General features: G+C 34.5%; 1 protein-coding gene across 2 annotated transcripts in view; it reads left to right on the top strand.

Moving 5' to 3' along the window:
• rab11fip3 (RAB11 family interacting protein 3 (class II)) overlaps positions 1 to 13,464 on the top strand; it is a 31,401-nt gene that overhangs the window by 4,209 nt on the left and 13,728 nt on the right. For both annotated transcript variants that reach the window (XM_073864060.1, XM_055182009.2), the window contains exons 2-4: positions 2,314 to 2,407; positions 4,357 to 4,430; positions 10,475 to 10,644. In XM_073864060.1, the coding sequence (XP_073720161.1) occupies positions 2,314 to 2,407; positions 4,357 to 4,430; positions 10,475 to 10,644 (338 nt within the window). The remainder of the gene's footprint in view (positions 1 to 2,313; positions 2,408 to 4,356; positions 4,431 to 10,474; positions 10,645 to 13,464) is intronic.

Consider the following 13,464-nt stretch of genomic DNA (forward strand, 5'->3'; position numbering starts at 1 on the left):
TAACAGTTTTAGTGCTTCCTGAATTAGATTTTTCGCATATCTTGGATTTGGTTTGTGAATATCTTAAACATCACCAAAATTCATACAAGGTTTACTATATTATATATCACTTTCTGTTGGATTGTTTTTGTATTTATTCATGCAGATAGGACCTCGAAAGACTATTAACTTCAAAACCATCAATTCAAGGTAGTTTAATTTAGCTTGGTCAGTAGTTTAGTGACGATATAGATGTAGTTTTTGACATGTAAAACCTAGCAACACATACCTGTGTAGTCAAGCACTGAATGTACTGATCTCAAAATCCCTCTGTGGTTATTTTGTTGTTGAAAATATAAATTTTCATCCCCCTGTAACTTGTGATCCCCTAGGCAAGCGTGTTTAAGATTACATTTGCTTTGGTCTACTTCTGTAATTTGTGAAACAGATTGAAAGTATAATGTCTCTTACAAGCTTGTGACTTGGTTTAAACTTTAACCGTGCTGTTATGTGAAACTTATTAAACATTTGCATCAATAAGCGAGTTTGAGTGTCCTATATAAGTAGTTTATAGTTTTGCAGTTTAAATTGCAACCCATACACTATTCCTGCCTCGAGGGCATTGCTTTGTCTGTGTGACTATTGTGATTGGACGAAAATTCAGACAGGAGGGTTTGATCATGTGACACAAGTTTACATTGTTAAAGCCTCGTTCAGCAGGTTGGATCGTTGAGATGGTTTATGGACGGGAAGCTGATGGGGTGAAGCTGGATAATCTGATGGAGGAAGAGGTAGACAGAACATGATTTATTGGATAAACGCTTTGAACAAGAGCGATATAGAAAGGTTTATCTTGGTATTTATGAAATGAAAGTGAAATCTTGTGTGTGTTTGTGTAACACTTTAGGGTTGGACTAGTGTAATCTTATGCTTTTAGTAGACACTTTAGTAGACATTGTGTATGTGTGTGTGTGTGTTTGTGTCAGATAGTATAAGGGTGATTTTCATGCGTTTTTATCTGTATGATACGGTTCCAATGGAGCTGCTTTGACGTGGATGCAAATTCTTACTCGGAAGTGTTGTTTTACAGGAAGTGCAGGTGTACATGAGCTAACAGAGCACTAATGTTTGTGTGTACATCTGTTAGCTACCAATGCTAAAGCATGCTTTGGAATTTAACAATCTTTGGAAGTTTGTTATACAATGTAAATAAATAAACAAATATAGTAGAATTAATCCAAAAGATGTTTGTGATGAGATGAACTGCACAAAATGTTGTGTTAAATCTTCAAAATCCTCTTCCAGCAAAGGTAATAAAATGGCTTAAAGACTATTTTTTTAGGATTTTGTGTACTTTTATACTAAGTAAGATTAGTTTATGTTTAGTCCAACAGCTTACTAAACGATGTAATCTGAACAAATTGATATTAAACAAGGGCTTAAAAGCTTCAAGCATGAATTGCGGCATGTTCAATTTGGTGGTGGTTATTGATTATTAATGATTACTGTTTTAGTGTTTGTTGGCTTTATTTATGCTGTTCTCTTGGCTAATAATGTGTTGTATTAGTATTTAGTATGTTGAGGTAATAATGTTGATTGTTATCAAAATTGAGGTTTGGGTGTTCAGTGTTGAGGTCTAAGTGCTAGATCAGTGTTGCTACTTTACAAAGTGTTTGAACAGTTACTTATATAAATATTTTGATCTGTCTTTACATGTTTTATAACGAAAACAACAGTTGTTGAGAGGACTCAAAAGTCATACTTCATCAGATTGCTAAGTTTTCTTAACTACTGAATGTTTTTTACATTGTGTTTTCGTTAGGTGTCATTAATAGGATTCAGTCAGTCATGTAGTGTTTTTTAAGGTGTGAAATAAAAGTGAGAACGTTCTTTACACCTTTATTTAAATCCTTTTATATTTATTAAAACATTACAAAAAATTGCATATCAAAGTGACACTTCCGGATTGTTGGTCATAGTTTCGCACTTAGTGGTTTAAAGCCACAAACACCCACAGACAGTTACTTCATACTGGATTGCAGCATTACTTTACGTGTGAATGTGACGTTTTTATCAGTGATGGAATTCATAGAAATGTTTTGTTCTTAAACAGAAGATAATAGGAGAAAAACACATAACATATCAACAGTGTATTGTTTTTCACCAAGTCGTTTTATATGCACACACAAAATATTGTACTCTCACAATGAATTATAAAATTATAAATCATTATTATTCAACTTTAAGCTCCTTCCGTCTGATTTATGTGTTTGTTTTTTGTTGTCAGGGTGTTTATGGTCATTGAGTCATTTGTGAGTGTGTTTGTGGTTTCAGGTGAAGGATTTAACCAGGTTCTTGGATCCAAGTGGTCTGGGTGTGATCAGTTTCGAGGACTTCCACCGAGGCATCAGCGCGATCAGTGGCGAAGGTACAGGTGCACAAATGTACACAAAAAATTGAACATTAGTCTGAAGACAATTAATGATTGTCTAAAGAAGAAAGTCTGATATATTGTGTAGGAAAACAGTGGACAATAATGAGTCACGCCATCTGTGATTTACTCATGACATGAAAGCAAACACAGATCAATTACAATGATGAATATTATGCTTCCTTTATCTGCTGGATAAGGTAGAAGAATTTGTCAAAACAAAACCCATACAAGTGCTTTAATATAACTGAGTAACTGTATCTGTTACAGATGTAGCTAGAAGTAGAGATTTAAGGGGAAAGTTCACAGAAAAATGAAAATTCTGTCTTCATTTACTCTTAATATAAGATACATTTCTTTGTTTTGCTGAGCACAAATTAAGATATTTTGGGGCACCGTTCACTTCCAGGGTATTATTTTTCTTACAATGGAAGTCAATGGTACCCCAGATCTGCTTGGTTACAAACATCCTTCAAAATATCTTTATTGGTATTCAGCCGAACAAAGAAATTCATGCAAGTTTAAAACACAGGTAAGTCCTTGAAATCCTTGAAAGTTTGTGACTCTGGGGGGAAAATTCAAGGCCCTGGGAAGTTTTTTGAAAATATACATACATAGATACAGGTCATTGAAAGTGCTTAAATCTATTTTATGCAAGAAGTTTTCTGAAAAAAAAATCCATAATATTCCTTGTGTAGTGTTGGATAAAATCATACAATTTCTAGCCTTTTAAGCACACGTGCTAAACTGTTCACTTTAAATGCTTATATATCTTCTGTATGCGAATGTTGATTCATACCAAAATTATTTTTTGCATAGTTGTGTTTGACGCATGAAAACGTCTCGGGTTACGTATGTAACTGTTGTTCCCTGCCATACTTCCTGCGTCCTTGTAAGGCCGTCTTTAGCAATATTTCAGATAGCGATATACTTCCTGGCTCACACGTCACCCTGTCTTTGTCGTTAAGCCTCACCATTGGTTGAATTTGATATACACATTCAGACGCACTTACCCTTGGAGGCGTCCCCAAAGTGTCATCGCAGTGACACAGCACGAGTTCCCTCAAAAGGGATATTTCAGGGCACCATTCACTTCCAAAGTTTTTTTTTCTTCAATGGTGCCTCAGATCTGCTTGGTTACAAACATCCTTCAAAATATCTTCATTGGTATTCAGCTGAACAAAGAAAAAGTTTAAAATAACTTGAGTGTGAGTAAATAATGACAGAATTTATATTTTTCTGTGAACGAATAGATGATATGGACTCCATCTTCCTATGGATCTGCTGTAATGATGGTGGAATAGTGGAAAGCACTTTGCTTAGGTTTGTAATGATATCAATGTGAAAGCATTTTCAGTAAAGCGAATGATGTCAGAGTCATAAGCTGGTTTAGTGTCATGTTACTAATGGCTAGCTGGGCGTCCTGTGTTTCACGAGTCACGTTTCTCTTTCTTCATTAATGTTTAAATGACTGGAATATCTGACTATCTCGGTCTCACTGTTTTCTTATTTCTCTTTTAATTAATATAATTTTTAGATATAATAGGAAAATGTTTCATGTTTGGCCACTATTTATGATGTGGGTACAACCAAATAATGTTGCGGTTGCATCACCTCTCCAGTTAAATTTAGCAGATGAGTCAACCTACACATACCCGAAAAGAAGAACTAGTAGTTTCTATAGTGAAATGATCATCTAAATAAAAAATAAACAAGCATGACAGGTGGAAACATTGTACCGGCATGAGGTGGCGTAATGAATCTTATATTAACTAATGTGCATGCATGTTACCTTACCTTAGCCTTTTATTTGACCTAGTAGTCTGTGTTTAGTTTTTTGCAATATTGTGAACCCTCAGCCAGTTATCAGATCTTCTTATAACCAAATTTATAATGGTTTGACCACACTGTTACATAACCATAATGTTATCTTCCTGCTCTAACAGGTTCTGATCCAGATCTTATCAAGACTCAGCTCAGTTCAGTGGAAGCCAGTGGACCTCCTGAGGAATATGATGAGGTATCACACACACACAAATCCACTTAATCCCAAACCTCAGGCTGTTCTGAAATACCAGTTTGTTGACAGAATCCATAAAGGGTCTGATAAAAAAAGCAAATTACAAGAAAACATGTCATACGCACTTAAAGGAGTTTTGTATCTGAGCTCCTCGTATGAAGTCTCAGTTTTAGGAAGCCATCGTTGAATAATCACAAAATCCAGACCAGCACATTCTGCAAATTCCCAAAAAGATTAAAAAAACCACAGGGGAACTTTCCTAAATGGAAAACCTGGAGTGTGTATTGTTCTTCTGCAGCGCCTCACTCTGGATTGTTCCTTACAAAAACATGAACCAGGTGGCACGGTCCAGTGATGGTAACATATGCTAACACCATAGTAATTTGAGATATACTGTACCATGATTCTAAATGAACACCATATTTTTGACATACTACATACCATGGTATTTACATGGTTCTCTAAAGTACTTTGAAAGGTACTCTTGTACACGTCCAAAGAAACAGTTCAGAATTTATCAAATTTATTAATCAAATAGCAGGTTGCTGAAATCACATTTACAGTTTAGTTTGTTAATGAAACAAAGTAATTTTCTGGGATGATGTATAGCAGGGCTAGTCAACTGGCGGCCCGCAGGCCAAATGCGTCCCTCAAATCATTTTTATTTGGCCCGCCGGTCATCTTTGTCTGATTTAAAATCAGCTTGGTTACTTTAAAGCCGCCTTTCCACTGTTTATGACAAATGACGTCTGATAAACCGGAAGGAGATTCGGAAAGGGGCTGCATGAGGTGCACTTGAATCCTTTAAAAATTATTGATTACTGATAAGTAAATTATTAAGTATAAATATATTTGTAGATTAAAGGAATGAGCTTCTCTCCCATGTTGACATGGATTTATAATGAAACTGAATTTTCATGATGACTTCCACTAGGGGGCGAACTTTGACAGTCGTGTCCAAATGTAGTGTACAATGGAAAGACAGTTTAGCTCATATATCTTTAAAATATAAAAAAAAAACATGAAATGCAGTATTAGTCATTAGGAGAAGCCTGGCTCTATGTTGTCAATACTTGAAATGTAACAATTTATGAAAGTTAAACAGTTATACACAAAGACGTTACATGTCAAAAATACATGTTGATTATTTTTAATTTTTTATTATTACACTTTTTTGTGCAATGTTCATAGTTGAACTATTAACATTTGGCTCTTGCAATGTTAAACTGCAATTGTTTTTAAAGTATTAACCCATTAATTGGCGCTGTCCCGTGAGCGGGACACCTACGTTTATTTCAATATTTTCTACGTAAATGTTAATCTATCACGACAAACTATATATTGTTGGAAAGGTCTAAGAATGTAGTTTTCATATTTCAAAACCTTTTAGCAGTAATAATAATGCAGTAACTGTAATTTATTCATTTGTGACACAAGTATGCAGCAAACCTCAAAGCAAACCAGCACAAACCTCAGTTTTTTGACAATGTTATGTATTAAAAATTATACTATATTTCATTTTTATTTATTACAAATAAATGTAAACTGCTTTAAAAAAAATAATATTTTCATCTCCAGACACTTCCCTAAAAAACGTTGAAGTGTTTTCTTTAAAACAAAAAATTACCAAAATTAAAACCAAAATTAGGCTTCTAGACCAAAAAAAATGCCAGAGTATATTTAATTAAAAGGTGCACATCACCTTTTCACAACCCCCACACTCAAAAAGGGCTGCGCCAGTTAAAGGGTTAAAAATAAAAATGAGTTTTCAGTAATTAAAAGGCAAAATACTGGATACAAGATGTGTGCATTTTTTTTTAGATGTTTTTAATATATTTAATATATAACAAAAACAACATAAGTTATAATATATAGGGGCGGTTACCCGAACAGGGCTTATCCTAGTCCAAGACTAAAATGCATGTTTGAGCTGTTTTAATTTAAAAACACCATGTCCTCACTAATTTTAACATATATCGGTGACATTGTTTTGTCTCAGATGCACATCTGTAGGTTAGGTTAGGTTAGGTTAGGTTACTTTATTGTCCCCGAGGGGCAATTATTTGTACAGCCAGCAGATAAAAAAAACACATAGTCACAACACACAACAATACAACCTAATACACACACATAATAAAAATACCTTAAAACAGGGGTGGTTTTCCGGACAGGGATTATCTTAAGCCAGGACTAGGCCTTAGTTTAATTAGGAAATATAACTAGTTTTAACAAACATGCCTTACTAAAATCATTATTGTGCATTTTCAGGCTAAACAAAAGGCACTGATGCATTTTAAGATATGTCAGTGTAAGTTTTTTTTCAGTTTGGACAGCTCTTATTTATTTTAGTTTAGGACTAGTCTAATCCCTGTCCGGGAAACTGACCCGTAGTGGGGGGTTTTTGTAAGGTATATTTGTAAAAACTTCTTTAATGATTTATATAAATAAGGCCCAGTCATGGATTACCCTAATTATATATATATATATATAGGGTATAAAAAAAATCTGGGGCACCATTCACTTCCATAGTATTATTTTTAATGGAAGTCAATGGTGCCCCAGATCTGCTTCATTACAAACGAAATCATCTTTAAAATATCTTCTTTTGTGTTTAGCTGAACAAAGAAATGTATTGACAGAATTACATTTTTCTTTAAACTGTCCCGTTTACAAATGAATAATCAACATAAAATACAGATTCAAGCTACATTTTATAGTTCAGCAGTCACTATATAAAAATATTTTGACTGTGATTCTTCAGTCTGAAGGTATCCCAGTGCACAAAGTTACATAACGTGGGTTAAACCTTTGTGAAATATGATATAAGAAACACACCCTATAATGAGGTCATAAATAAAAGTGATGATTACAGAGACATCTTTCCACGCTGCTTGTACAGTATTTACAAATGTATAAATGACTCTTCCTGAATCCTGTTTTTGGAATCAGATTTTCCCCTATTTTATTGCCAACATCACTTCTAAAGAAACACACAAACTCACACACACCTGTGTTTTTTCCTGTTAGCGATGAATGGCTGTGCTGTTCCCATGTTTGCTTTCAAAACACACGGGGCTGAGGTGGTTTAGTGTAACACCTCATTCAGAGGAACAAACACATGCATGCAAGGCTGACAATATACAGGACATGTTGATGAAGGATTTTTTTAAAGCACACACATACATACAAACACACACACTGTGTGTTTTATGTGTTGTTAATGCCTTGTTATCGGTTGCTGTTAGTTCACATGAAAAACACTCATGTTTATAATCCTAGCCGACTGCCGCCCTGGACGTCATGTTTGGGCATCACAGCTGTGTTTGATTTCCAAAGGTGCTGTCTATGTAGGCTGCTCGCTGGGTTTTGAGACACACCCTTAGAATGTGAACGCACAGTTTGTATAGTGTTGTGAGAATTTTATTGGCACATTGATGTGAATTGGGCACAGACTCCACCCATTGCAGGTCCCGGTGTTCTTTAGACTTTGGTCCTTATTTTCCAAAGGAACACACAGACAGTGTTCTCTCTCTCTCTCTCTCTCTCTCTCTCTCTCTCTGTCTCTCTCTCTCTCTCTCTCTCTCTCGCTCGCTGTGTTGACTCTGTCTATATGTTGACCGTGCCTGCGAGAGGAAGCAGTTGTTGTTAAGGTTTGTTAGGCAGTACTCTGATAGTGAGAATGGTTTTGGTTATGGCTTCTGTTGCTGTTTGAGCTCCTCGTGGACTCGCGCAGGTACGTCAGGTTTTGAGCTACAGGTATTAATGGAGTGACTGGCTGAAGGTTAAAGGTTCATTCATAGCTTACAGGGTTTTTTGGAGCTTTTGTTACTAATTTATAATGGTCAGCAAATGTTGTTTCCTTATGTGAGCGATCAAAGTTTGTGTTAAAGGTTGACTGATGATTAAAGGTTATTTATCATGTACCAGGATTAGTGTACTGATGTTTATTGCTATTATGGTGCATATTCACAGACAGTAGTTTATAATGCAGGATTTTATTTATTAGGGCTTTCACGATGTCAAAGTTTCACTCCCTGATAATCTTGGCCGAAATAACTTGTGATAGTGATATTATCACAATAGCGATTTTTATTTATTTTAAATAAAGGATGCTGTTAGTCAAATCTTTAGTATTGCTTATGTTTTTTCTCAGTTTTTACACCAAATAATTTTAATCAAAAAGACAAGAGTAGCGAGGTAGAAAGATCGTTTGTAACCATTTTGGCTCTAAAGGCCAAATTTTAAATGGTTGGTAAATTATTTACGATTTATCACACGTCGTATTAACACGGTATTGATAATTGTGTGTATATATATATATATATATATATATATATATATATATATATATATATATATATATATATATATATATATATATATATATATATATATATATATATATATATATATATATATATATATATATATATATATATATATATATATATATATATATATATATATATATATATATATATATATATATAATCTTAGGAGTCTTAAATAAAATTATAGTTTAAAGAAAAATTATATATATTTACTTTTATAATATGAGTTAATTCAGTTTACTAAAATGTAAAGATATTTTAAATAGTAATAATACAGTACTGTATATCCAAACTTTTGAATTTTTACACTTTGTCATTTACAATGTCATGTAATCACTCCAAAATAATAAAATCTTTATAGATCTTTGTCTGGCCATTAAAGTGTTGCTGGTTCAATGCAAATGAATTGACTTGACCCATGAACTAGCAAGTGTTTGAGATAACAGCTTAGCAGTGTTGGTTAACATAAGTAACGACTTTGTCGCTGTGTGTCTCCCGTCTCTTTCAATAAGGTGGTTAGGAGGCGTTCCTAATTCTTGTTGTCCTAGAAATGATTATAAACAAATGAGTAAAGGGCCGTTCACACTTTAACCATGTCTATAACCATAACTCTATTAGCGTCCACATCACTGGACAATAACGATAACTTTATGCTAATTCGCTCACGCGCGCAGTACTTGCGCAAATCACTTACCTTTAATGGCCTTTAATATTGCATATTTCCTGTAATAAAAACTTTTGCAGTTGTTTACATGTCACAAAATATGTTAAGATGTCCTCAACACACTGCATTTTGCGTAATCTAATCTTAACTTTTGACGTAGTATGAAAAACATGACATAGTCAATTTCACAGCAACTGCATTAGCGCTGGATACCTGAGGTAATTTTATGTTAGACCTCAGCAATGAGCTTTTTCACCATGTCATCTGTCATTTCAAATGCGCGTGCACTTGAAGTTCAAATAAATTTGATTGGCTGTCAATGGTTTATCGTTCATTAGTTGGGAAAAAAATTGCTCAGAAAGTGATCCCAACAATATCGTTTATTGTATCTTTATCGGTATTGTTGTGGTGTGAACTGCGCTATTCGCTTTAATATAAATTGATTTTTTAAAACAAAATTTCTAGTTTTAATTATTTTCCCATTGCTAGGTTTATCAACTTTGGTGCATCATTGGATACACCCCATTCGGCCGGAAATGGTCACTGTCGCTTGTGTTGCTGGATATGGGCAGCTCTCCATTAAAATAATGGGATCGGGTCGAATGGGGCATTTAGATGAGAAGTGTCTCCATAAAAACAAAGCAACACATTAGTTTGTTAGGAACAGCAGACATGTTTTCACAGTACTGCAGTTATCTATCACATAAACTTCTACTTGGTCTTTTCTTGTTTGTAAAAACACATGATCACAGCATTCCCTGAACCTGCTTTTCTTCACTAGTTCACCCAAAAACAACGGCACTGCCATTATTTACTCGCCCTTATTTACTGACCATCTAAACCTGTTTGAATCCTTTGCGTGGAACATAAAAGACATTTGTGGAATTAAATGTGCAATATGCACCAACATGAACTTGATGCGAAAGTGGGAACAGGTGGAATGGTGCTTTAAATAAGTGCATTTAGCGTGTTGTTTATGTCTGCATGAAATGCATTCATGAGTCTGTCTGCCGTCACTGTATTTTTAACCTGTTTGTGTATGTTTGTAGCAGGCGGAGGTCTCTGACAGTGCCTATCTCGGATCAGAGAGCGCCTACAGTGAGTGTGAAACCTTCACGGATGAAGATACGACAGCTCTGGTTCATCCAGAACTTCACGAGGACGTGGAGACCGACAGCGGCATTGAAAACACACTCACGGATGGAGATGAACGCAACAGGTAACACACAGAATAAGCGGTTAACTATAAAAAATTAGCTTATTATAGAAACCTGTTTACATGCAAATCAATAAACCGGCTATGCAGACAACTGCGTTTACATGAGATTTGTCAGGTTTCTCTCAGGCAGTGACTTCAAAATAGACGGCAAGAAATTTGTGTTTAGCTATGTTGTATCTCTTGTCATGTCTGCCGAACCTGTAAATGTTAGTGATGGAAATTTTCGTTCATTTAGGTGACTCGTTCATTTTCAGTTCGTTCACCAAAATGATTCGTTCAGATTCGTTCACTGATTCGTTCAGTGACCATTTCTTAATTTTACATAAATACACCAATAGGTGGCGAAGATGTGTGTCATTATGTGTTATAAGACAATAAAAAAATTTTTGCAAAAACTCATTAGTTTTTAATAAAGCTCAAATTATAAAATACTAAGCATAATTTTATCAAGCTACAGAATATATTAAGACACACGTACATTTATTTATTTTTTTTATTATTATTTTTTTTTGCAAACAGAAAAATACAATATTTACAGATGAGAAAAAAAATACAAGTACAAAGACCAACAAAACACATAACATAACAGCCAGTAGTGTGTGTGTGTGTGTGTGTGTGTGTGTGTGTGTGTGTGTGTAACTATAATAGATATGACAGTTGAAATTGTTGAATAAAGGAGCAGAAGTATAACAGACATAATTAGGAGTAAATAAATAAATAAATAAACAAAATGGATAAGGAAAGTGATAATAGCAATAATAATAATAATAATAGTATCAATATTAATAATAATGAAAAATCTATTAATATGAAATAACAGATAGTAGTAATAGTAATAATAAACAAATTAATTAAAGGTGCAGTGTGTAAATTTTAGTGGCATCTAGTGGTGATGTTGTGAATTGCAACCAACGGCTCAGTCCACTGCTCACCCCTCGCTTTTGAAACACACAAAGAAGCTATGGTAGCCATCACCGGACAAACGTCATCGTCGGAGACAACTTAGTAAAAAACGTTTGTCATTAAGGGCTTCTGTAGAAACACAAAATGGCGACTTCCATGTAAGGGGGCCCTCGTGTATGTAGATAAAAACGTCTCATTCTAAGGTAATAAACACATAACGGTTCATTATTAAAGGCCTTTATACACCCCTGATAATATAGTTTTGTATATTATTTTGCATTTCTGTCAAGAGATCCTTCTAAAAATTGCACACTGCACCTTTAATAAATATACAAATTTCATCTGGACTTAGAGGGAGGATCAGGAAGAGGATTATAAATAATAGTAGAGATAATAACAATAATAATACAAAAAAAAAAAAAAATTAATAATCAAAATAATAGTAATATTGATACATCCAATAGTAGTAATGATAATAGTAGTTATAATATATGATGATAGTAATAATAATATCAATAATAGTAATAAGGATAATATTTGATAAGGATATTAATAATGATATATTAATGATAATATTGATACAGATATTAATAATAAGGTGTTATAAAACTGCCTCTGACCCCCCTCACACGTACATTTATAGTACATCTAATCTGGATTTGTTGTAAATAAAGACTCCCGTGCTGTGAGTGATTGGCATGCCTCCTCTGGTTCAGTCAGTAATCAGATCCTCATTCACGAATCATATAGTTTCGGTCATGTCGTTCAAGACTTCGTTCAGACGCAGATGACGTTAAAGTTCAGTGAAAGGGTGGATTCGTTCAGCAGCTCAAACTTCTATAGACGATTGGCTCAGGGTAACAGAACAACAGCTGCCACACATTTAATTTATTTTTACTACAGTAACCAGAGTGACCAAGATAGTTGTAGTAAAACTATATTAAACAGAAATACCAAATTTTTCTACAGTAATTACCTTGATAATAATTTGTATTAAGGTAAATAGCCCGCCTAAATATGGTTACTATAACTTTACTAAAACAAAACCACATGATTCTTTCACAGGATTGTTTACATTGCACTCGCTTTTTTGTAAGATCCCTCTCATTCATTAGGTTGTAACTTGTACCAGTCATTCAGTTTGTTTAAGAACGCGATCTCTCTCTCGTTCGTTCAGACTCAAAACAGCGACTCGGTCAGTGAAGGGCGTATTCATTCAGTATGTTTAGCCAATCATGTGCTCGGCCACAACTCGTATTCGATTGCCATTGGCTTGTACTTTTGTCACCCTTTGAAGGCAGAAAGAAAGCCGCGCTTCATTTGTCCGTGCTCCTCAAGAAGGGAGGGAAATTTCAGTGAACGAGAAATATAAGTCAATGGATGGCGTGAACGAGAACGATTCGTTCACCTAAAAGATTCGTTCAAAAAGAACGATTTGTTCACGAACGTAACATCACTAGTAAATGTAACATGAGCTTTGACATGTAACATGAGATTTTTGCAGTTTCTCTACCAACTGCTTTAGTCAAGCGGAGACTTTTATGCGTTACTTTGCCCTTATTTACGCTTGTGACCTTTATCTTTCACACCTGAAGACATGCACATATGAACAAAAAGCTGCGAGAGCTGGTTAAGGTGTTTACATGCAACGTGAAATCGAAGAAATAAGCAAAAAACTACCTGTACCGAAGGGTTTTTGCTTAGGCGTTTATGGACAAGAAAACTGTTTTATGCGTTTACATGACCCTATGCGTTTTCGGATTATTATTTATATTTGGCGTAAGAAGACATTTTAACACACTCAATAAATTTTCAGTCGTATAAAACAGTTATTGTTAAAGGGATGGTTCACCCCAAAAATGAAATTACGCCATGATTTCTCACGCTAAGGCCATCCTTAATGTATATGATAACCTT

This window comes from Misgurnus anguillicaudatus, chromosome 25 (genome assembly GCF_027580225.2).
Source record: "Misgurnus anguillicaudatus chromosome 25, ASM2758022v2, whole genome shotgun sequence".
Classification (NCBI taxonomy): Eukaryota; Metazoa; Chordata; class Actinopteri; order Cypriniformes; family Cobitidae; genus Misgurnus; species Misgurnus anguillicaudatus.